General features: G+C 42.3%; 1 protein-coding gene across 1 annotated transcript in view; it reads left to right on the top strand.

The window, feature by feature from the left end:
• The window catches only part of EXOC4 (exocyst complex component 4), a 684877-nt gene that overhangs the window by 61567 nt on the left and 598377 nt on the right, over nucleotides 1-24933 (top strand). Inside the window, exon 4 of the mRNA XM_069765360.1 lies at nucleotides 23786-23970. Coding sequence (XP_069621461.1) covers nucleotides 23786-23970 — 185 coding nt within the window. The remainder of the gene's footprint in view (nucleotides 1-23785; nucleotides 23971-24933) is intronic.

Raw genomic sequence — 24933 nt, forward strand, 5'->3', positions numbered from 1 at the left:
AGATGCTTTTTACCTTGAGAAATGCAATGACCTAGAAAGACCACTTTGGTCTGACAAACTTGTAGCTTTTGTCTATTCACTTTACACCCTTCTTTTTCTAGGAAACATAGTAAACTCACAGTTGACCTTTCTGCAGTTTCTAGATCTGGGCAGCAAAGTAGTAGGTCATCCACATACTGCAAAATTACTACCTGTGGTTCGGGTTCAAACCTCTGAAGGACTGTTTGTAGGGCATTTGAATAAAGAGTAGGGGAGTGTATCATTCCCTGTGGAAGGCGTGTCCACGCCAACTGTTTGCCCTTAAATGTAAATGCAAACAAATGCCAACTGTCTTGGTGTAAAGGAACCGAGAAAAATGCATTTGAAAGATCTATTACAGTAAATACTTGAGAACTGGCTGGTATCTGTGATAGTAACGTATGAGGATTGGGTACAACTGGGGTGATTGGATCTAGAACTTTGTTTATTTCTCTTAGATCATGTACCATACGATATTTGGGCATAGAACCTTTATCAAGAGTTCTCTTCTTGACTGGATACAGAGGAGTGTTAGCAGGTGATTGTATCTCTACCAAAACCCCTTTCTCTCTATATCCCTCTATCTGTTTTGTAATCGCTAGTTCCTGCTGGGCACTCACAGGGTATTGTCTGAGCTGTGGGAGAACAGTTCCTGGTTGCACAGATAGTTTTACAGGAGAGATATGCAATAATCCCACATCAGTGTCACCCTGTGCCCACAGTGTTTCTGGGACCGTTGAGAGGTCTAGATCTGTGGTGTACTCTTTTTCTTCAGTATAATCCTCAAAAGCCTGAATTCTGACATATTGTTCTAATGTTTCTGCATCATCAGGGATAGTCAGCATGACTGTGCCATCTTCCCTAAAATTGATGTTAGCTTCTAATTTCTTCAAGACATCAGTTCCCAACAAACATGTTGGGGCACCTCTGGCATACAAAAATCTGGATGCAAAACATTTAGGTCCTAATGAGACCTCTAGGGGCACAGTGTATGGTAGTGTTTGAATTACCCCATCATAACCCTCAGCAAAAGTTGTTTGTTGTGAAATATCTTCCGGGTTTGGAAGAAAATCTTGATTCAAAATTGAGGAAGTTGCACCTGTATCTATTAAAAATGGAATCTCTCTTCCCCCCACATTCACCTGTATTATAGGTCTTCTAGCTGGTAGGGAAGTTTGTAACACATTGAGTCAATCTGAATCTGGTATGGGACCATCCACTATGGATGTCTGTTGGATGTCTGAGGGCTTATTCTTTGGTACAAATTTTCCTGATTTTATGTCTGCCTGCTTCTTTCTACATTCTCTCTGGAAATGTCCTGGTTTCTTGCAGTAATGACAGGGAAAATTATGTCTTGCCCTTCCACCTGTTGTGTTTGCTTGCGCTATTCTGACAGGCTTATGATTTTCTCTTAAATCCAACTCTATCCCTACGGCTTTTTGCCTGGCCAAGTGTGGGTCTTCCAAGGTTCTCCAATCAGGAGTTGCAGCCTTAAGTTTTTCCTTTACTTTTGGAGACAATCCATCTATAAAGGTTTTTGTAATTAACCTCATCATTCCTGGAGCGGTTAGATCTATTCCTTCATCTCTAAAATTATTCTCTACCCCTAGATAATATTCATCTACCGATTGTCCAGGTCTCTGAGCCACCACTCCCGTTGTTCCTCTCTGCCTCTGTTTCTGCCTCATGAAAACTATTAAATGGTCTACAAATTGTGTTCCTGATTCTATCGTTTGTAAGGCACCTTGTCCCGCTTGTCCCTCTTGTAGCTCCTGTCCCACCTGTGGCCTGTGTCCCTGTAGATGTGTTAGCAGTTCCTGGAAGAGACCAGGAGTCATTTTCATTCTACATAATTCCTCTCCATCTGCCCAGACTCCTGCATGAGTCTGCATAATTTGCTGTATATACTGTGCGAATCTAACTGGGTACTGGGTAGGATCTGGTGCATTATGTAGAAGAGACATTCCTTCAGCGGGGGACCAAGGGAAGTATTGTCGGGTTTGGTGATATCTAGTTGCCATTGCTCCATCTACACCAGTTTCTCTGAAGGGTTTCGGTACTATCCTAACAGGAGCTAACAATTGATGACCTCTGGGGGCCCCACAGGCAGAACATTCAGTTCTCCAGTCTGGATTCTGCTGGCCACAATTTTTGCACACCCATCCTTCCACCCCATTTAACCCAGGATATAAATTTGGTTTGGTTTGTCCTCCTTCAGAAGGTACAAATGGTTGAACATTCGGATCTAGGTAAGGAGGAGGAACTGAATGAGTCGTGGCACAACATTTTCCCGTACCCATACTCCATTTGGAAGTGTCTGGATCATACTTCCAATTCTCCTCTTTAGCTGTTTTTGAGACCTTTATCATACAGTGTATGATTTCTTCCTACCCATTGTCTTTGATAATTCCACCTCGTTCTTTACTCAGTCTTTCCCATTCAGTGCTAAACATAAGTGCTTCTGAAATTCCCAATTTTTCTCTTACCCTTCTGATCTGCCTTCTGACTGTCTTTCCACATCTTTCCTGTATGATATCTTTTGCTTCTACTTGTCCTAAGACGGATTTTGTCTGTTTATTTCCCATTTTTCTTTTCAATAATAGCTACACTTATCCTAGGTGACGTTTGGACAACCACCTCTCTTGAGTGATGTCTCGTTGCCTTCTCTCCTAGGGAGCTAAGATATTGAAGGGCTGATTTGCTCCGTTCTTTCTAATGTGCAGAATAAACTTGATTCCTACAATGCACGCAAACAGGATCAGCAACACCAAACAGATCACCAAACTTTCCGTCTCTGTTATCATACTTGTCCCAGGCTCATGGACCCGTGTCCTGGGCTCATTCTATCAAACTCTTATCCAAAAATGAAGGAACAAGTTTCTCAAAGAGAGTCAAGCATGGGCGGAGGTCTCCCCGAAAGGACGCAACCACATGACCCAGTTAGGCTGACTTCACTAATAAGACTTGTCCTAACAATTTCGGCTTATTGTTCTACGTACTTTTATCCTTCTTTCATAACATGCCACAACCTTCACACTTGTTCACATACTGCCAGGGACAGGACTCATAAATCTATACAATATGGTAACCCGAGTTTTATAGGTATCTACTCACTACTAGACTAACCCAGCGTGACACGGCTCGTAGAGATCTTTCGGATAATACAGGGCAGATAAAAGAGAACTAATAATGTCTCTTACCTGGCCAGGTTTTTCAATTCATTTGCCGTCCATTATCCCAGATCTCCGTTGTCCGTATCCGTAGGTGAATCTCGAGTAGACACTCTCGCCTCGGGTCCCTGTTTCGGGCGCCAAGAAATGTTGAGTCCTCTTCCGTCCCTGGCTTCCTGGATTGAGGAATCCAAGTAAATGACACGCAGCACAAAGGTTGTGTGTTCATAAACAGGGGTAGCCCCGGAGCACGCCTGCCTCACTGGGCGCTGCCCCTTCTTTATATAGTAAGAAGTTAGGCATTTACAGACATGCGCACAAGCGCTCATATTTCATAATCACTTACAAAGCAAATCTATACTAGTGAAAAGTTACAATATCTGGTATGTGGGTGAAAGGCTACAATATCAAGGAGAAATGCGCGCGTGATTACTTCTATAAAAGGAAATGTCAAGTTTGCTGTGCAGAAGCAGATTTCATCTGGGAGACAAAATGGATCCTTTGGTTCAGTCTGGTCTCCACATACACTTCAACTGTGAGAGACCGAATCTAAAAATAAATAAAATGCAGAAAATCACGTTATATAATTTTACATAATTTGCATTTTATTGCATGCATTAAGTTTTTGATACACTAGAAAAACAGAACTTAATATTTGTTACAGAAACCTTTTATTTTTACAATTACAGAGGTCAGGGATTTTGGCCCACTGCTCCATACAGATCTTCTCCAGATCTTTCAGGTTTTGGGCTGTCGCTGGGCAGCATTGATTTTCTATTAGGTTCAAGCCTGGAGACTGGCTAGACCACTCCAGGACCTTAAAATACCAGTAATCCTATTCAGACATTTTTAACTAAGAGCTTTGGAGCAGCATTAAAACATTTGATAATAGATTATCTACCACCACCACAAAAACACCTTGGTTATCACAATTTTTTTTGATAAATAGAGGCCCTGTGATCCTCCCCATAACCCATTCCCTTATAGTGTAAATAGCTGTTGGACCATTATTTAGCCATCCTCTATCTCCATCGACTCTCCCATACACAGGAGCGATTGCTTTGCTGAGTCCTCCTCTGTTCTTCCTGAGAGCCCCGGTCAAATATCTCTAGGGGTCTCCTATTTTTTAAAAAAAAACAAAAGTATTGGCTGTGCGAAATATTACATGCCAAATCTTTATCTTCCCTGAGTTCATCAGTCATGGAGTACCCATACACATCAGACTGACAATACCATTCAATATCGGTAGGTTTGGCCAATGTTGCTCTCATATGTATGGGGCCATTAGCTTGCTAGCGCATAGAATACAATATCCACATGTAAAATCCAGCAAAAAGAAAAAAGACAATGCACTCACCGGTCCTTCAAAGTCATGTGCCTTTTAATCAGAACATATGCAGGAACTTACAGGAGAACGTGGAATGACGGACGTTTCGTTCGACTGCACTTCTACGGGTGCACGAAACGGCCGTCGTCCGTCATTCCACATTCTCCTGTAAGTTCTTGCACATGTTCTGATTAAAAGGCGCATGACTTTCAAGGACCGGTGAGTGCATTTTCTTTTTTCTTTTTGCTGGATTTTACATGTTCTCATACCGGTGTCCGTGTGACAGTCCAGACCTAGCAGCGGCACATAGCATTGTGTCTTTGGAGGCTCATAAGGTACATGTGGGAGCAGTGCTGTGTTTTTTTTTCTTTTTTCGTACAATATCCTCATGATTTGGTGCAAAATATGCTGCTGCAGAAATGCTACAGCGGCTATACCTTGTACCCATGTACCCCAAAACGGCAACGTCTTATATAGGTAACCTTACTCTCTACTAGTATTGAAAAATTCTCCCAAATTGTAGTAGAGGAGGAATTTTTTATAGATAAAAGCCTTTATAATTAAAATGGTAAAATGGTAACCAACTTCCTTTCATTTTATTTTTTAAAAAAATGCTCACCCTTATATTGTTCTCTTAGAGACCAGTCTTCTAAGGCCACTAAAACAGTGAAGGATGGTCCTTGTCTTGGAGAAAGTCTGTAATTTTATTTGCATAAACTAAGCACATGAGAGATGAGCTGTGATTTATAAGAAAAGACTAGCCAATTTACTAATAATTTACATTAGTAAATCTTTCTATGGATGTGATTACAATTTGTAAGTATATCCAAGGTCAGTACAAGGTGACTTCAGCCAAGCATTTACTATGTGCAGGAATTGAATGTGCTATTTGATTATACCAACGAGTCAAAAAAGCAGTTTAGTTCATGATCTAGCTAAGGCTATGTTCATTTGGCTTTTAATGTTCCATTTATCTCTTCTAATCTAGAAATGGACAAACTGATTTAATGCAAAACTCATTACATTCGAAGGAAAGGGGAAGCTTTGCTTATTATGTATTATGGGGTCTGCTTGGGTTTTGTTGTGTCCGTTTTTAGAAAAGGAAAAAAAAAGTGCAGCATAAGTTTTTATTCTATTCTAAAAACTGACGTAAAACCCAGACGAACCACCTATCTGTGGGGCCCCTCTGCATCTGTTTGGATCTTTCATTCAATTGATTGGTTTCTTAACAATGAACAGACAAATGGAATGTCGAAATTCAACTGTGAAGGTGCCCTAAAGAAAAATTTGCCTAGCCCCTTAATCAACGCTAATGCCTTTTTGGAGGTCATGAAGTGTCTTTATTCCTTCGCACCATTCTTTCTATACTTTTATGGTGCTGAAGAGTTTATAGTACCCTTGAAACGTAAAGGCTGATAGTGTATCAGCTGTATACCATAGCTGACACCATGCTGAATTATTGGCCATGATTGGTGCTAGCATCGATGATGGTATTTTAACACACTAGATACTGCTGTTAATAGTAACAGTGACATCTAGATGGTTAACAAAGGGTGTGGGCAATCTTTTTCACCCCATCGACACTCTCAGAGCAATGCTGTGGAGATGGAGTCGGGAAAAATGGACCGACTCATAAAATATACACCCCCTGGCAAAAATTATGGAATCACCGGCCTTGGAGGATGTTCATTCAGTTGTTTAATTTTGTAGAAAAAAATCAGATCACAGACATGGCACAAAACTAAAGTCATTTCAAATGGCAACTTTCTGGCTTTAAGAAACACTAAAAAAATCAAGAACAAACAATGTGGTAGTCAGTTATGGTTACTTTTTTAACCCCTTCATGACCCAGCCTATTTTGACCTTAAAGACCTTGCCGTTTTTTGCAATTCTGACCAGTGTCCCTTTATGAGGTAATAACTCAGGAACGCTTCAACGGATCCTAGCGGTTCTGAGATTGTTTTTTCGTGACATATTGGGCTTCATGTTAGTGGTAAATTTAGGTCAATAAATTCTGCGTTTATTTGTGAGAAAAACGGAAATTTGGTGAAAATTTTGAAAATTTCGCAATTTTCACATTTTGAATTTTTATTCTGTTAAACCAGAGAGTTATGTGACACAAAATAGTTAATAAATAACATTTCCCACATGTTTACTTTACATCAGCACAATTTTGGAAACAAAAATTTTTTTTGCTAGGAAGTTATAAGGGTTAAAATTTGACCAGCGATTTCTCATTTTTACAACGAAATTTACAAAACCATTTTTTTTAGGGACCACCTCACATTTGAAGTCAGTTTGAGGGGTCTATATGGCTGAAAATACCCAAAAGTGACACCATTCTAAAAACTGCACCCCTCAAGGTACTCAAAACCACATTCAAAAAGTTTATTAACCCTTCAGGTGCTTCACAGCAGCAGAAGCAACATGGAAGGAAAAAATGAACATTTAACTTTTTAGTCACAAAAATGATCTTTTAGCAACAATTTTTTTATTTTCCCAATGGTAAAAGGAGAAACTGAACCACGGAAGTTGTTGTCCAATTTGTCCTGAGTACGCTGATACCTCATATGTGGGGGTAAACCACTGTTTGGGCGCACGGCAGGGCTTGGAAGGGAAGGAGCGCGATTTGACTTTTTGAATGAAAAATTGGCTGCACTCTTTAGCGGACACCATGTCAAGTTTGGAGAGCCCCCCGTGTGCCTAAAAATTGGAGCTCCCCCATAAGTGACCCCATTTTGGAAACTAGACGCCCCAAGGAACTTATCTAGATGCATAGTGAGCACTTTGAACCCCCAGGTGCTTCACAAATTAATCCTAAAAATGAAAAAGTACTTTTTTTTCACAAAAAAATTCTTTTAGCCTCAATTTTTTCATTTTCACATGGGCAACAGGATAAAATGGAACCTAAAATTTGTTGGGCAATTTCTCCTGAGTACACTGATACTGTTATGAAGGCAATCCAGTAACACAGTGTGCAGCAATCAGAGCACATACAGTGATCTGACAATAACCCAAAAACAATAGAACGAGCTCTGAGACGTGGAATCTCTGTAGACCGCAATACCTGAACCTATCCTAACACAACTAAAGGCAGCTGTGGATTGTGCCTGTCACTACCTATGCAACTCGGCACAGCCTGAGGAGCTGACTAGCCTGAAGATAGAAATACAAGCCTGACTTGCCTCAGAGAAATACCCCAAAGGAAAAGGCAGCCCCCCACATATAATGACTGTTAGCAAGATGAAAAGACAAAACGTAGGGATGAAATAGATTCAGCAAAGTGAGGCCCGATATTCTAGATAGAGCGAGGATAGCAAAGAGAACTATGCAGTCTACAAAAAACCCTAAAGCAAAAACCACGCAAAGGGGGCAAAAAGACCCACCGTGCCTTTGCGTCTGCGTCTGAGACCCTTTGCGTCTCAGAGCTTCCAGCAAAAACGAATAGACAAGCTTGACAGAAAAAAACAGCAACAAAAGCAAAGAAGCACTTATCTAAGCAGAGCAGCAGGCCACAGGAAAGATCCAGGAGCTCAGATCCAACACTGGAACATTGACAAGGAGCAAGGAAGACAGAATCAGGCGGAGTTAAATAACAAGGCAGCCAACGAGCTCACCAGAACACCTGAGGGAGGAAGCCCAGAGGCTGCAGTACCACTTGTGACCACAGGAGTGAATTCAGCCACAGAATTCACAACATGATACCTCATATGTGGGGGTAAACCACTGTTTGGGCACATGGTAAGGCTCGGAAGGGAAGGCGCGCCATTTGACTTTTTGAATGGAAAATTATCTCCATCGTTAGCGGACACCATGTCGCGTTTGGAGAGCTCCTGTGTGCCTAAACTTTGGCGCTCCCCCACAAGTGACCCCATTTTGGAAACTAGACCCCCCAATAATAATAATAATAATAATAATTTTTATTTGTATAGCGCCAACATATTCCGCAGCGCTTTACAAATTATAGAGGGGACTTGTACATACAATAGACATTACAGCATAACAGAAATACAGTTCAAAACAGATACCAAGAGGAGTGAGGGCCCTGCTCGTAAGCTTACAAACTATGAGGAAAAGGGGAGACACGAGAGGTGGATGGTAACAATTGCTATAGTTCCCCAAGGAACTTATTTAGATGCCTAGTGAGCACTTTAAACCCTCAGGTGCTTCACAAATTGATCTGTAAAAATGAAAAAGTACTTTTTTTTCACAAAAAAAATCTTTTCGCCTCAATTTTTTCATTTTCACATGGGCAATAGGATAAAATGGATCATAAAATTTGTTGGGCAATTTCTCCCGAGTACGCCGATATCTCATATGTGGGGGTAAACCACTGTTTGGGCGCACGGCAGGGCTCGGAAGGGAAGGCGCGCCATTTGGCTTTTTAAATGGAAAATTAGCTCCAATCATTAGCGGACACCATGTCGCGTTTGGAGAGCCCCTGTGTGCCTAAACATTGGAGCTCCCCCACAAGTGACCCCATTTTGGAAACTAGACCCCCCAAGGAACTTATCTAGATGAATATTGAGCACTTTAAACCCCCAGGTGCTTCACAGAAGTTTATAACGCAGAGCCATGAAATAAAAAATAATTTTTCTTTCCTCAAAAATGATTTTTTAGCCTGGAATTTCCTATTTTGCCAAGGGTAATAGGAGAAATTGGACCCCAAATGTTGTTGTCCAGTTTGTCCTGAGTACGCTGATACCCCATATGTGGGGGTAAACCACTGTTTGGGCGCACGGCAGGGCTCGGAAGGGAAGGCACGCCATTTGGCTTTTTAAATGGAAAATTAGCTCCAATCATTAGCGGACGCCATGTCACGTTTGGAGAGCCCCTGTGTGCCTAAACATTGGAGATCCCCCAGAAATGTCCCCATTTTGGAAACTAGTCCACCAAAGGAACTAATCTAGATGTGTGGTGAGGACTTTGAACCCCCAAGTTCTTCACAGAAGTTTATAACGCAGAGCCATGAAAATAAAAAAAAAATATTTTCTCAAAAATGATCTTTTAGCCTGCAATTTTTTATTTTCCCAAGGGTAACAGGAGAAATTTGACCCCAAAAGTTGTCCAGTTTCTCCTGAGTACGCTGATACCCCATATGTGGGGGTAAACTACTGTTTGGGCACATGCCGGGGCTCGGAAGTGAAGTAGTGACGTTTTGAAATGCAGACTTTGATGGAATGCTCTGCGGGCGTCACGTTGCGTTTGCAGAGCCCGTGATGTGGCTAAACAGTAGAAACCCCCCACAAGTGACCCCATTTTGGAAACTAGACCCCCCAAGGAACTTATCTAGATATGTGGTGAGCACTTTGAACCCCCAAGTGCTTCACAGACGTTTACAACGCAGAGCCGTGAAAATAAATAATTTTTCTTTCCTCAAAAATGATGTTTTAGCAAGCATTTTTTTATTTTCACAAGGGTAACAGGAGAAATTGGACCCCAGTAGTTGTTGCGCAGTTTATCCTGAGTATGCTGGTACCCCATATGTGGGGGTAAACCACTGTTTGGGCACACGTCGGGGCTCGGAATTGAGGGAGCACCATTTGACTTTTTGAATACGAGATTGGCTGGAATCAATGGTGGCGCCATGTTGCGTTTGGAGACTCCTGATGTGCCTAAACAGTGGTAACCCCTCAATTCTAACTCCAACACTAACCCCAACACACCCCTAACCCTTATCCCAACTGTAGCCATAACCCTAATCACAACCCTAACCACAACACACCCCTAACCCTAATCCCAACTGTAGCCATAACCCTAATCACACCCCTAACCACAACCCTAATTCCAACCCTAACCCTAAGGCTATGTGCCCACGTTGCGGATTCGTGTGAGATTTTTCAGCATCATTTTTGAAAAATCCGCGGGTAAAAGGCACTGCGTTTTACCTGCGGATTTTCCGCGGATTTCCAGTGTTTTTTGTGCGGATTTCACCTGCGGATTCCTATTGAGGAACAGGTGTAAAACGCTGCGGAATCCGCACAAAGAATTGACATGCTGCTGAAAATACAACGCAGCGTTTCCGCGCGGTATTTTCCGCACCATGGGCACAGCGGATTTGGTTTCCATATGTTTACATGGTACTGTAAACCTGATGGAACACTGCTGCGAATCCGCAGCGGCCAATCTGCACCGTGTGCACATAGCCTAATTCTAAAGGTATGTGCACACTCTGCGGAAAACGCTGCGGATCCGCAGCAGTTTCCCATGAGTTTACAGTTCAATGTAAACCTATGGGAAACAAAAATCGCTGTACACATGCTGCGGAAAAACTGCACGGAAACGCAGCGGTTTACATTCCGCAGCATTTCACTTCTTTGTGCGGATTCCGCAGCGGTTTTACAACTGCTCCAATAGAAAATCGCAGTTGTAAAACCGCAGTGAAATGCGCAGAAAAAACGCGGTTAATCCGCAGCGGTTTAGCACCGCGGATTTATCAAATCCGCAGCGGAAAAATCCGCAGAGGACCAGAATACGTGTGCACATACCGAAACCCTACCCCTAACCCTAGCCCTAACCCTAACCCTACCCCTAACCCTAACCCTACCCCTACCCCTAACCCTACCCCTAACCCTAACCCTACCCCTAACCCTACCCCTAACCCTAACCCTATTCTAACATTAGTGGAAAAAAAAAAATTCTTTATTTTTTTATTGTCCCTACCTATGGGGGTGACAAAGGAGGGGGGGGGGGGGCATTTATTATTTTTTTTATTTTGATCACTGAGATAGATTATATCTCAGTGATCAAAATGCACTTTGGAATGAATCTGCCGGCCAGCAGATTCGGCGGGCGCACTGCGCATGCGCCCGCCATTTTGGAAGATGGCGGCGCCCGGGAGGAAGACGGACGGACCCCGGCAGGATCGGTAAGTATGATGGGGTGGGGAGGAGCACGGGGGGGGGGGGGGGGGGTGATCGGAGCATGGGGGGGGGTGGATCGGAGCGCGGGAGGGGTGGAACGGAGCACGGGGGGGTGCATTGGAGCATCGGGGTGTGGATCGGACTGCAGGGGGGGTGGATCGGACTGCAGGGGGGATGGATCGGAGTGCAGGGGGGGTGGTTGGAGCACGGGGAGGGTGATTGGAGCACGGGGGGAGCGGACACGAGCACGGGGGGAGCGGAGCACAGTACGGAGGGGAGCCGGAGCAGTGTACCGGACAGATCGGGGGGCTGGGGGGGCGATCGGTGGGGTGGGGTGGGTGCACATAAGTGTTTCCAGCCATGGCCGATGATATTGCAGCATCGGCCATGGCTGGATTGTAATATTTCACCCGTTTTAATAGGTGAAATATTACAAATCGCTCTGACTGGCAGTTTCACTTTCAACAGCCAATCAGAGCGATCGTAGCCACGGGGGCTAAACTACCACTCCCCCTGTCCCTGCAGATCGGGTGAAATGGGAGTTAACCCTTTCACCCGATCTGCAGGGACGCGATCTTTCCATGACGCCACATAGGCGTCATGGGTCGGATTGGCACCGACTTTCATGACGCCTACGTGGCGTCATGGGTCGGGAAGGGGTTAAACCAAGCATAGGGTAAAAATTATGGAGTCACTCAATTATGAGGGAAAAAAAATTAAAGAATCATGAAAAACAAACAAACCAAAAAAACACTCCAACACATCACTAGTATTTTGTTGCACCACCTCTGGCTTTTATAACAGCTTGCAGTGTCTGAGGCATGGACTTCATGAGTGTCAAACAGGACTCTTCATCAATCTGGCTCCAACTTTCTCTGGTTGCTGTTGCCAGATCAGCTTTGCAGGTTGGAGCCTTGTCATGGACCATTTTCTTCAACTTCCAGCAAAGATTTTCAATTGTATTGAGATCCGGACTATTTGCAGGCCATGACATTGACCTTATGTGTCTTTTTTCAAGGAATGTTTTCACAGTTTTTGCTCTATGGCAGGATGCATTATCATCTTGGAAAAATGATTTCCTTATCCCCAACCATCCTTTCAATTGATGGGATAAGAAAAGTGTCCAAAATATCAACATAAACTTGTGCATTTATTGAAGATGTAATGACAGCCATCTCCCCAGTGCGTTTACCTGACATGCAGCCCCATATCATCAATGACTGGAAATTTGCATGTTCTCTTCAGGCAGTCATCTTTATAAATCTCATTGGAACGGCATCAAACAAAAGTTCCAGCATCATCACCTTGCCCAATGCAGATTCGAGATTCATCACTGAATATGACTTTCATCCAGTCATCCACAGTCCACAATTGCTTTTCCTTAGCCCATTGTAACCTTTTTTTTTCTCTTTAGGTGTTAATGATGGCTTTCGTTTAGCTTTTCTGTATGTAAATCCCATTTCCTATAGGCGGTTTCTTTCTGTTCGGTCACAGACGTTGACTCCAGTTTCCACCCATTCGTTCCTCATTTGTTTTGTTGTGCATTTCCTGTTTTGGAGACATATTGCTTGAAGTTTCCGGTCTTGACACTTTGATGTCTTCATTAGTCTACCAGTATGTTTGCCTTTAACAACCTTCCCATGTTGTTTTGTATTTGGTCCAGATTTTAGACACAGCTGACTGTGAACACTCAACATTTTTTGCAACATTGCGTGATGATTTACCCTCTTTTAAGAGTTTGATAATCCTCTCCTTTGTTTCAATTGACATCTCTCGTGTTGGAGCCATGATTCATGTCAGTCCACTTTGTGCAACAGCTCTCCAAGGTGTGATCACTCCTTTTTAGATGCAGACTAACAAGCAGATTTAATTTGATGCAGGTGTTTTGGGAATGAAAATTTACGGGGTGATTCCATAATTTTTCCCTCATAATTCAGTGACTCCATAATTTTTCCCCTATGCTTGGTTTAAAAAATTAACCATCACTGACTACCACATTTTTTGTTCTTGATTTCTTTTAGTGCTTATTAAAGCCAGAAAGTTGCTATTTGAAATGACTTTATTTTTGTGCCATGTCTGTAATCAGCTTTTTTTCTACAAAATTAAACAACTGAATGAACATCCTCCAAGGCCGGTGATTACATAATTTTTGCCAGGGGTTGTATAATAAATTGGGTTCGGTAGTTTAGTGCAGGAGTAGTGGGTACAATATGTTGGGCATTAGGATTGTATGTTTGCAATTTTCACCCTGCAACATGCATAAAGTGCTTATTTTTGGAAAACACCTGTTGGGGTCAAAGTTTGTCCTTATACCCATAGAAGAATCCATTGAGGGTTGTAAGTTAAAAACTGTGCTTACTTTTGGGGGTTATACTGCAGTTCTGGCACCTTAGGTCCTCTACAAACTATTCTGTCAGAATCTGTGCTCCAAAAATCAAATGGCTTTACCAAAAGTTCAATGCCTTTACTTCCTTTACAGCCATCCTGTATGCCAAAACAGTTGTTTCTAACCACAAAGATGGTTTGGTCACATTCAATAGAATAATGCATAATAATTTGCACAGCTTATTTTTCGCCTTGTGAAATTGAAAACTTTGAGGTTAAAACAATGTATTTTTGAAATTTTCTTGTCCCAGTGTTATAAAATTCTATGAAAGTTGTCTTTTCAGAGAGGAAGAGGACTAGAACTCTAGTGCCACCTTTTGGAAGTTACAGTTCTAAAAGTCAATATCGACCCCCTAACGAGCCTTTCCACATGACTTGGGATGAAAGCTAAAACTGGTGGCACTGGAGTTCTAGTCCTCTTCCTCTCAGAAGACACAATTTTCATATTTCCCAGAGGAGCATGGCAAAGCTGAAAAGACTCCTCACTGTGGCATGTCAGACTTGACATGTCACTCTCTGCAAAGCAAATCGTTACCCCTTAAAGTTTTATGAAGCACCTGTGGGTACAGACTCCTCACCACTTCCCTAGATTAAATTCTTGCGGAGTCTAGTCTCTAAATTGGAGTCCTCTCCTTCACGTTCGAGCCCTGCCATGTGCCCAGATAGTAGTTTCCCAGCATATAGTGAGTAAGGCTGCCCTTGTAAATTTTGTAACAAATTCTGGGATACATTTAATCCTATTACCTGTGGTGTAAAGGAAAAAATTGGGACTGAAGCGTCTATCTGCGCTCTGACTGTGCAGGTCAGAGGGCGCGATGACGCATATAGTGTGCGCGGCGCCCTCTGCCTGATCAGTCAGAGCGGAGAGACGTCGGGACCGGACGCCGGGAGCTGCAATCAAAAGAGGTGAGTATGTGTTTTTTTTTTTTTATTGCAGCAGCAGCAGCGGCACAGATTTATGTGGAGCATCTATGGGGAAATATGAATGGTGCAGAGCCGTGTATGGGGCGCAGCTATGGGACAAAAATGAACGGTGCAGAGCATATATGGGGCAATATGAACGGTGCAGAGCACTATATGGGGCACAGATATGGGGCAATATGAACGGTGCAGAGCATATATGGGGCACAGATATGGGGCAATATGAACGGTGCAGAGCATATATGGGGCACAGATATGGGGCAATATGAACGGTGCAGAGCACTATATGGCACAGTGGAATAGCAATTGGATAAAACGTAACCTTTAATAGGTATAAGTTAAAAAATAATAAACATACAACATATAAACCAGGGAGGGACACCCGTGTATCTATGTGACCCTAACCAACACAAAAAGGGAAAAAAAAACAGAATACAAAAAACACATATAAAATACTGACAGTACTCTAGCCTCCAAATACTATTGAGATAATAATCCAAAGTGCCGTTTAACTATACGGCCAACTATTGGTATACTTCAAACACCAGATACAATGCTACATATCAGAGAGTGCACATATATAAAGTACCCTGTAAACCATGCATGGTACATCGATATGTATGTCTAAATATATAATAGGTGTATTATCACAAAAGAAAGGAAGTCAGGCACAACAATATAAATGTAGACTCCCTGTACTATTACACCGAAAGAATATCTACTTATTACTCATGCTATTAATCATATGCCATGGGAAAAATGTAATATAGCCTGAAGCCCATAGAGTTCAAAGGAAATCAGGTTGTGTAGATCTAACGGTGCCGTGTATATTGGGCGCTGTAGGAGACTGTCAGTAATCTAGCAGCATATATCTAAGAGGCATATAATAGACCAGAGGTCACCATATCAAGTAACAAGGACGGGACCACGCTGCCCCATGAACACCTTTCATGAGCATCCCCTTTGTGTATAATGGTGCGGTCTCAATCCTTATGACACAATCCTAGTTGTCATAGAGCGGCACCTAACTGTGCCACTTTTGCATAAGGCACTTTTACATGGAAAGATCTCACCCGATGGTGGAGAGAATCATCCTGTCTCTCAAAGGGTGAGAAAGCCTCTGTATGAATCGGCGTCTCCCGACGCGTTTCGTCCGGTAGGACTCATCAGGGGAGTCTGAGAACCTGTGTCTGCCGCTTTACAGGTCTCCCCGCTTCTGTGTTATAAATCTCAAGCACGGAGGCGCGTACCATAGGCCCCGCCCCCGGCGTGTGACGAGCCTCCTGTGCTTTGCCTGCTACTTCCGGTTTAACGGAGCGCTCGTACGGACTACAGCGCTGAGTACCATGGAGACAGGACGCTAAGCGCTCCACTCCACAGTATAGCGCTGTCCGACTCACTGTCTATCAGGCTCCATGCCGGGATGTTTTTTAGTGTGACTCCAGTACGGATGGGTCACCAGATATGCGAGCACAATAAGACCTGTGCCATAATGTGTAAAATGCACAAAGTTCATGCGCCACATCTGAATGGATGGACAGATTTTTCCAAAAATGTCCTATCCGCCCGCTGATATGGTCTAGTATTGAATAGACTACTTATATAGGTTCCTACTGCAGGGTCCAAATGAGAACAGATATAGTACTCTACTAAAGCTCATGAATATTATGCTTAGACATAGAAGAGAGACCATAATTGAGCCACAAGCCAGGCGTGTAACCTGATGAAATAAAATAAAAAACAACAACAAACCATGTACCGGACCCATCATGGTGAACCCCACTACTGGAACAGCGGGGAAAGAGGAGAAGGAGCGAAAAAACAAAAAGTACATATATAAACGGGAGGGGTATACACAAAGGCACGCCGTTTATTATTAGAAGTACCGGACACCACCAGACCCCTGGACCAGATACATTGCAGGAATGAAGGAAGGCACCCTATTGTGCCCTATCCTAATGCCCTATCTTCCTATACTCCTGCCTAACGCGGAGGTTGGCACCCTAGAAGATCCTGCGCATATGGCGCCCCCACTCAACGACGGCTATCCCTACCTATCTGTCCCTATTGTCCCTAGTTAGGACAGACAGGGAGGAAGGAATATGTGCATGTTAAAACTTAATGCCAGATGTAAAAACCAAGTGGGTGGGGAATATGTGCCTAGATAAAGATGGACATGTCTGTGGTCCTGCCTAGCGCGGGGGTTGGCACCCTAGAAACCCTTCGCATTGGCGCCCCCACTCCTCGGCGGCTCACCCTCCCTTAATATCCCTATTACCTCAATGAAAGGCTTGTATAGTGTGTAAAGGGAGATGAGAGAGACTGGGACAGTCTATAAAAAGCAGTTATAGGGCTGTAGCTCATTTAGTCCCGATGGCTGGACCGTTTTTAGATAGAAAATCCATCTGCTTTGCTATGGGGCAATATGAACGGTGCAGAGCATATATGGGGCACAGATATGGGGCAATATGAACGGTGCAGAGCATATATGGGGCACAGATATGGGGCAATATGAACGGTGCAGAGCACTATATGGCACAGATAGGGGGCAATATGAACGGTGCAGAGCACTATATGGCACAGATATGGGGCAATATGAACGGTGCAGAGCACTATATGGCACAGCTATGAGGCAATAATGAACGGTGCAGAGCACTATATGGCACAGCTATGGGGAAATAATAATCTATTTTTATTTTTGAAATTCACCGGTAAATGCTGCATTTCCACCCTAGGCTTATACTCGAGTCAATAAGTTTTCCCAGTTTTTTGTGGCAAAATTAGGGGGTCGGCTTATACTCGGGTCGGCTTATACTCGAGTATATACGGTACTTCACTTTGGGTTAATTACTGTAAAGTACTTGAAGGGCTATAATTTGAAAAATATATCTCCCTAAATTCACCATGAACATAAATTACAATGTTTTAGGAAAATAAATCAATAAATGTCCAAATGTCAACGGGGCACTTCAAATATCAAATGCAAAACTAGTCCCATATATGTCCATATGTGACAAAGAAGAGATCCTACAAATACCGTAACTTAAAATTAAAAACAAGATTTTTATTAACAATAAATAAAAACAGTTAAAAATAAGCAAGAATAACAGTAATAGGGGACGCCAAACAAAATATAAAGAGGGCTAAAAACTTCAGCATAGAAAAAACACCAAAATGTATGGCTAAAATAACTATTAAGCATAAGTGTCTCTTGATAGATAGTGCTGTATACAATGCTGACAGAATGCCCTAGAAACATAGCAAAATGAGCCCATAACAAGATAACACATTACTGGGAGATCACAGAAACAATGTGATGACATAGACTTATATATAATGCCCTAGGTTATGGTTAGCCTAGAGAAAAACTGTGTTTAGTGACCAATCTAGCCCAGATTCAAGAGGGGACATGGTAAAGTCCCTAACCACAGTACAGGTGAACATTTAAAATATAGTTATATACCTGTTTGCAGAAATTCTCCTGGCATCCCCTCACCTCGACTCGCGTTTCGCCGCCAGCTTCTTCCGGGGGCGTGTCAGGGTGAGGGGTAGTCGTGTCTTTATACTAATGATACCCAATGAGCATAAAGGTTTAGAAAATAGGGAGGAAACGCTGTCCTCCGTTATCTTTGGTGCATTGCGCCTCTGCCCGCCTCCAGAATGACTCACGTCCTGCCGACGCTCAATGACACGCAAGCCTGCCGGCTGTGTGTCAGAGTGATCTGTGATCTCCCAGTAATGTGTTATTTATCTTGTTATGGGCTCCTTTTGCTATGTTTCTAGGGCATTCTGTCAGCATTGTATACAGCACTATCTATCAAGAGACACTTATGCTTAATAGCTATTTTAGCCATACATTTTGCTGTTTTTTCTATGCTGCAGTTTTTTAGCCCTCCTTATATTTTGTTTGGCGTCCCCTATTACTGTTATTCTAGCTTCTTTCTAACTGTTTTTATTTATTGTTAATAAAATTCTCATTTTTAATTTTAAGTTATTTGTGGGAGCTCTTCTTTGTCACATATGGACATATATGGGACCAGTTTTGCAATGTTTTAGGAAGGAAAGTTTTCAGAATCATTGGGATATATAGAAACATTCCAGAGTTTTTGCAATTTAAAGTGAAACTTCAAAGTTAAAAAAATTACTATTGAAGTTGTGTGGGGCTACGCTGTAACACTAAATACAATCTGAGTCCTTTAATTTTGTGTAGTGACTTAACGTGATAACTGGATAAACTGATGGCTATGAAAATTGACTCCTGAAACAGTATTTCTGACCTTGTTACTGAATTTTAGAGGCCATGACCTCGATTCATCAATATCTGCCTTGCACGTCAGTCTTGATGAACAGTGCCAACTTCATATGGCGTGCACCATTTATTGAATTTGGCACATTTTTCAGGTGCCTTGCACCAGAGACGGACACGAATGCTATTTATGAACTGGCGTATATTTCTGCAATAATAATGGTGAAAACTTCTGCATCGGAGGACAGAAGGTTCAAGAATAATACTGGGGAAAACAATCCGAAAAGATAAGTGTGTTGTGTCGTGTAGACATACTCCGTTTTAACCCAACCAGTGATTTAGCTAAAGAATGATTGTGTTGAGATTCTTAACAAATAAAATGGTTTTTTTTTTAATAGAAAAAATAAATACAATTTTACCCAGAGTTTTGGAGGATGTAATAATGTTCATTGAGTCTTTGGTAGAAATACAATTTCAAGTCTACAGTAACCAGATGAAAGAGAATAATGGTGCAAGCAAATGACCGTATCTAATAAATGCATCGGCTAGAACATTTGTTTATAATTTCATTCCAAATGTTCTTTTCCACTCACTTTCTCCTGATTGCTTTACAACAATGCCAGAATGTTAATACAAATAATTAGCCTTTTGTCTAAACAGTTTCCATATTGACACAGAATGTAAATTCTAGTTTAAAGCCATTTTCTTCAGTTTCAAACAAAATGTAAATGTATTCCTTTCAGTCTTCTTTCTGTACTTATCTTTTTAAGTACAAAAATGACAATTAAAAATGGACAATGACATGTAAACAAATAAAAGCGATATTGTACACGCTACATGTAGCGTTCAGAAGGAACAGGTTTGCTCTTTTAGTCCCCCCCCCTAAAGATTTTAATCTGTTGATGGCCCTCCTTGATAAAGTTATTTTTAAGGGAATCGGCAACTCTGCATCTTGGCTCTTTGTAACTCATAGTTAACGGTAGTAAACCTGTAGAATGATGTACCCCAGATAGACAGTATTGCTTACAGAAACATTTACCACAAAATTACCGCCACAATGTACCGTCATTTTATTTGATATTTATTAAAACCGGTATATTAATCGCTCATATAAGAGTAAAATAATTTGGATACCCTTGGCCAGCTGATGGCGCTCCTTGTGTATGTATTAACCTGTTATTCCTGTAACAACAGACTTGCTGATTGTCCAATGTCAATGTAACAAAACTAAAGGTACACAGTGGCATTTTAATCGCTACGACGGCACAATTCGTGACGTTCTAGCGATATAGTTACGATCTCGCTGTGTCTGACACGCTCCTGCGATCAGGGACCCCGCTGAGAATCGTACGTCGTAGCAGATCGTTTGAAACTTTCTTTCGTCGTCTAGTGTCCCGCTGTGGCGGCATGATCGCATGGTGTAACAAAGGTGTGCACGATATTGTATACGATGTGCGCATAGTAACCAACGGCTTCTACATTTCACATACGTCATGAAATTATCGCTCCAGCGTCGTACATTGCAAAGTGTGACAGCAGTCTACGACGCTGGAGCGATATTGTTACGATGCATGAGCGTCACGGATCGTGCCGTCGTAGCGATCAAAATGCCACTGTGTGACGGTACCCTAAGGGGGAAAAGAAAGGGGTAAATCCCATAATATGACATGATGGTTAGCAGATTATTAGGGGCTAGAATCCAACAGATAATAAAAATACATATGCACACAGAAAAATAATACAATATGAGAAAAATGGAGAAATGCGTTCACCTGCCGACTTACAATGAGGCAACGACTTCTTTACATGTTCAATATGGTTTTCAGCTTCCTGACTTCTGTAGACGCAGTGAACCATTTTCTATAAAGAATTTAATAAGCAAGATACTATTTATCTTCCTACTACACATACACCTTGGCACCCACACAGCTAAGTTAGTTAGCTAAGGCCCTAAAGCCTCATTCACACGTCAGTATTTGGCATTAGTGTTTGTAAGCCAAAATAGGGAGAGGAGCTTACAGAGAAACTATAATTGAGAGATTGACATCTGTTCTGTGTTTTGGAGAAACTCCTGGTTTTGACATACAAATACTGATGAAATACTGATAAGAAATACTGATGTGTGAATGAGCCTGTCCGCGGGGCTTGTCAGCCAAACCTTCTCACTGTTGGTAGTCTACGTCATCTCCTACCCTCGCCATAGCTAAATACCATATGCACAATAGACATCACTTATAATGCATATACAAGAATAAAATTAGTAATGTGCATTTCGAACCAGAGGGAAAAAAGTCACACTATGATTGTTTACATGGATATGTGTACTAGTCCTTCCAAAAAAAATCAGTTTACAGATCTGTGTGGTATACCTCAACTTCATGTGTTTTCCCTCCATTCAGAGGTTAATCAGGAGGTCCAGTGGGGTCTATAATGAATCTTCAGGGAACGTGCCCACCTGCTGATCCCATGTGTTCAGTACATGGTATCTCCATTATGATGTTAATGAGCAGACTGTTTTTATAAAACAAAGCTAGATCTCAAACGATTACAGTATGGGTGCTTAAAGCAGGGGTTTCAAACATGCGGCTCTTGAGACTGCTGCATGCGGCCCTCTGGCACTATAGACCCCTTGGTGATTGTGGCCCTGTCAGTGCTTTATTGCAGTCCACACAGAGACTAGCTCTCTGCACAGCAATACCAATGCCAGCCGCCGGCCAATTGGAGGCCTGCATCTGACATCGGTATGACAACATATGATGTCAAGAAGGGGACCAGGATGGGGACATTACTACAAGAAGGGGGACTAGAATGGGCCGTTACTATTAGATGAGGTACAGGTTGGGATGCAAGATGTTTACCAGAATTACTATATGGTGCTAAATGTAAGACAGTATTATTGTATGTGGCCAATTGGGGATACCATAATTGTAAAAATGTAAAAAAAAGAAAACTTCAAAATAAAGCATGACCCGTGCTATGAATGGTGTTTAAAAAATAAAAAAACACACCAAAAATGTTCAAAACCATGATCAAAAACTGGATAGAAAAAAATGCTATCACTAAAAACATCACTTTCTCCTGGAAAATAATGAGCCCCACCCCCAAATTCAGTTTTTTTCTATGTGCGACCCATATACCCAGCCGAGTTTGACACCCTTGGCTTAAAGGGACTTTGTCTCTAGGTTTTTGCCACCTCATCTGAGAGCAGCATAATGTAGATAAAAAAGCGTCTGATTCCAGCAATGTGCCCCTTAGTTTACTGGGTGCAGCAGTTGTGATACAGAGTTTTTAGATGTAGTATGTGAAAGCTTTCCCTCCCACCCCACTTTACAGCTTTCTATGTACATGGTATATTGTCAGTAAGCTGCTAATCAGTGCTGGGGGCGCAGTTGGACAAGGGCTCACCAGTCCTGGCAGTGATAATCACCTCTGCTGATAAAACGTTAATTGTATTGTAAAGGAGTCATATGGGACTACATAGGAGCCGAGTCATATAGCTGCATATGAGGCAGACTGTCAGTGTGCTTACTGATCCCTGTCCAATACCTTAGGTGCTTGCCATAGTGCACACATGCATCAGAATTGGACCACAGAAGAAGGTGGCTTGGCCTGATATTTTATATTTTCTTTTACATCATGTGCACAGATTGGTGAAAAGATGTCATCAAGATGCACTTGGGAAGAGGGCAAACTAGCAGAGGCAGCGTAAAGTTCTGGTTAATGTTCTGCTGGGGAACTTGGGAACTTATATTCATATGAATGATACTTGATGCCTACTACCAGACTGTGTACAACCCTTCATGTTAGTGGTGATCTCTAATGATTTTGACCTTTTGTAGGCAAAGGTCCCTGCCCTACTGCAAAAAAATGGTTCAGGGATGGTTTTCTGGACAATTGTGGCCTCCCACCTATCAGTGTTGGCAGCAGCGGGGTGTAAATGTAGTGGCCGTTCCGGGTACTGAATCTGTGTTTGCATCAGTACAGTGTACATCAGCATATATCCAGCTGCTGCCAGAGCTGGTAACAACTGATGGATGATGGTGATGGCTGTGGGACTCTCAACAATCTGATATTGCTGACCTATCCTACAGTCCGCCATACATATTAGATGACTGTCTGATGATAGTTCGACAGACAGCCATCTTGGCCGGCTCTCTCTCACACACAGGAGCGCTTGTCCGGCTGTGCACTCCCGTGCTCTCTATGAGAGAGCTTATCTTCAGGAAGCAATACGAATGGCAGTCCAAAATCGGACATGCCGGATTGGTAATTTTCCCTAAATTGTCTAGGACTCCCAAACATATCGACCGAACCAGTGAATATCCGTGAGATTAACAGACTTGGGTCTAATGTGTGTGGGGGGAGAGGGATGGCTAGCGAAGAGGTCCTCAGAATCGCACTCCTGGGTCGACCCTTTTAAGATCTTGGTGCCCGATACCACAGAACTCTTGTGGCGTCCATACCTTTTCTTCTTAGACCTGTGTTGGCAGCATAAAGGGACTAAAAATACTCAACGCGTGGTTTCAATATCATAGCTGATTTACATATATTGTGTGCACCATGCTCATTTTGTACGTTTATCGCTTATTTCACTTTTCAGCTTTTTGATGTCAGGATCGTTCACTACAGGGCTGTTATTAGTTGAGTGATGCAGTGTTTATCTCGTTGTGTGTCCTTTGTCCATGCCTCCATTATGCTTTTTTTTTTTAATCAAAACATTTTCTTATTCCTTCATCTCTGCAACAACTATCAGCTCTTCTTTGGAAGGACTTATTGAAATATTATAAACTGAACAAATACTGAACAATCAGCGTGCACATTTATATAGTTTGCTTATGTTTTTGTTTCGGACTAGGTGTCTGCAGTGGACTCACTGGAAGGACCCCTACTACAGGTGGAAGGTCTCAGCGACCTACGTCTTGAACTTCACAGTAAGAAGATGAACATGCACTCCGTTCTGATTGATGAGCTGCATCGTCACCTGTACATTAAATCCACCAGTCGTGTTGGGCAGTGGAACCAGGACAAGAATAGAAGCGGGTATGGTGACAAATTATAGCCTAAATGTGTTTTATTATTGTTAACCTGGTTAATATCCTAGTATTAGAAAGAGCGATGTGGCGGATACCGAGCTGCTTTTCACCGTCCCTGATGCCATCAGAGTACCAATCCAGTATAAGATAAACATCTAAGTGCTCTCTGACGTTCTGGTCCTTCTGGATGCACTCACACAGTCAATGTATAGCATTTCTAACAATCAATCTTGCACTTGTTTTTTGCCCAAAGTCAATTTTGGAGTTTTGGGAGGACAGAGAAAGAACGATGAGCCTTTCAAGAGCTCTCTGTAACTTTATTTTTTGCACAAAGTCGTACATTTCTTAAAATGTCACAAAAATTGCTTTAGATGTACACAAAATAATTTGAGTACATTTGCAACAAATTTTGCGACTTTTTGAAAAGCTGTAAATGATGAACCAAGTGAAAAAAAATCTGTAAGCCTTAAAAGGTTTTTCCACTACTCTTTGACCCCCTTTCTTATGTCCTAACTCTTCCTAACAATCAGTTTTCTAATATACTTTTATTACCTTATGTTTCTTTTGTGAGCTCATCTCTGTGTGGGTCATATAGTCCTCTGTTGCCATGCAGGGTCTGCGACTTCCGATCTAAGAACCAAGATCTGAAGTGAGAAGAGCACGTCATTGGAGGGGTTGGGCTCCCTTTCAATGAGTGACAGCAGTCTGAGCACGCAAACTCTTATCACAGACTTCACTCTCCTCCTCTGCTTGAATCCTGCCGATGCTGACAAGTGCTGCTTGTTATTAGAAAGCATATCACAGTGCTTTTCAGCTGAAGGGGCCGGCACTTAAAAGCATCAGAAGGATCTAAGCAGAAGAGGAGAGTGAAGCCTGACCGGACTCTACTGATGCTTTGGAGTGCTGGCACTTTAGCTGAAAAGAAATGTGTTAGTAACATAGTAACATAGTAACATAGTTAGTAAGGCCG

The sequence above is a fragment of the Ranitomeya imitator genome, chromosome 4 (assembly GCF_032444005.1).
Source record: "Ranitomeya imitator isolate aRanImi1 chromosome 4, aRanImi1.pri, whole genome shotgun sequence".
Lineage (NCBI taxonomy): Eukaryota > Metazoa > Chordata > Amphibia > Anura > Dendrobatidae > Ranitomeya > Ranitomeya imitator.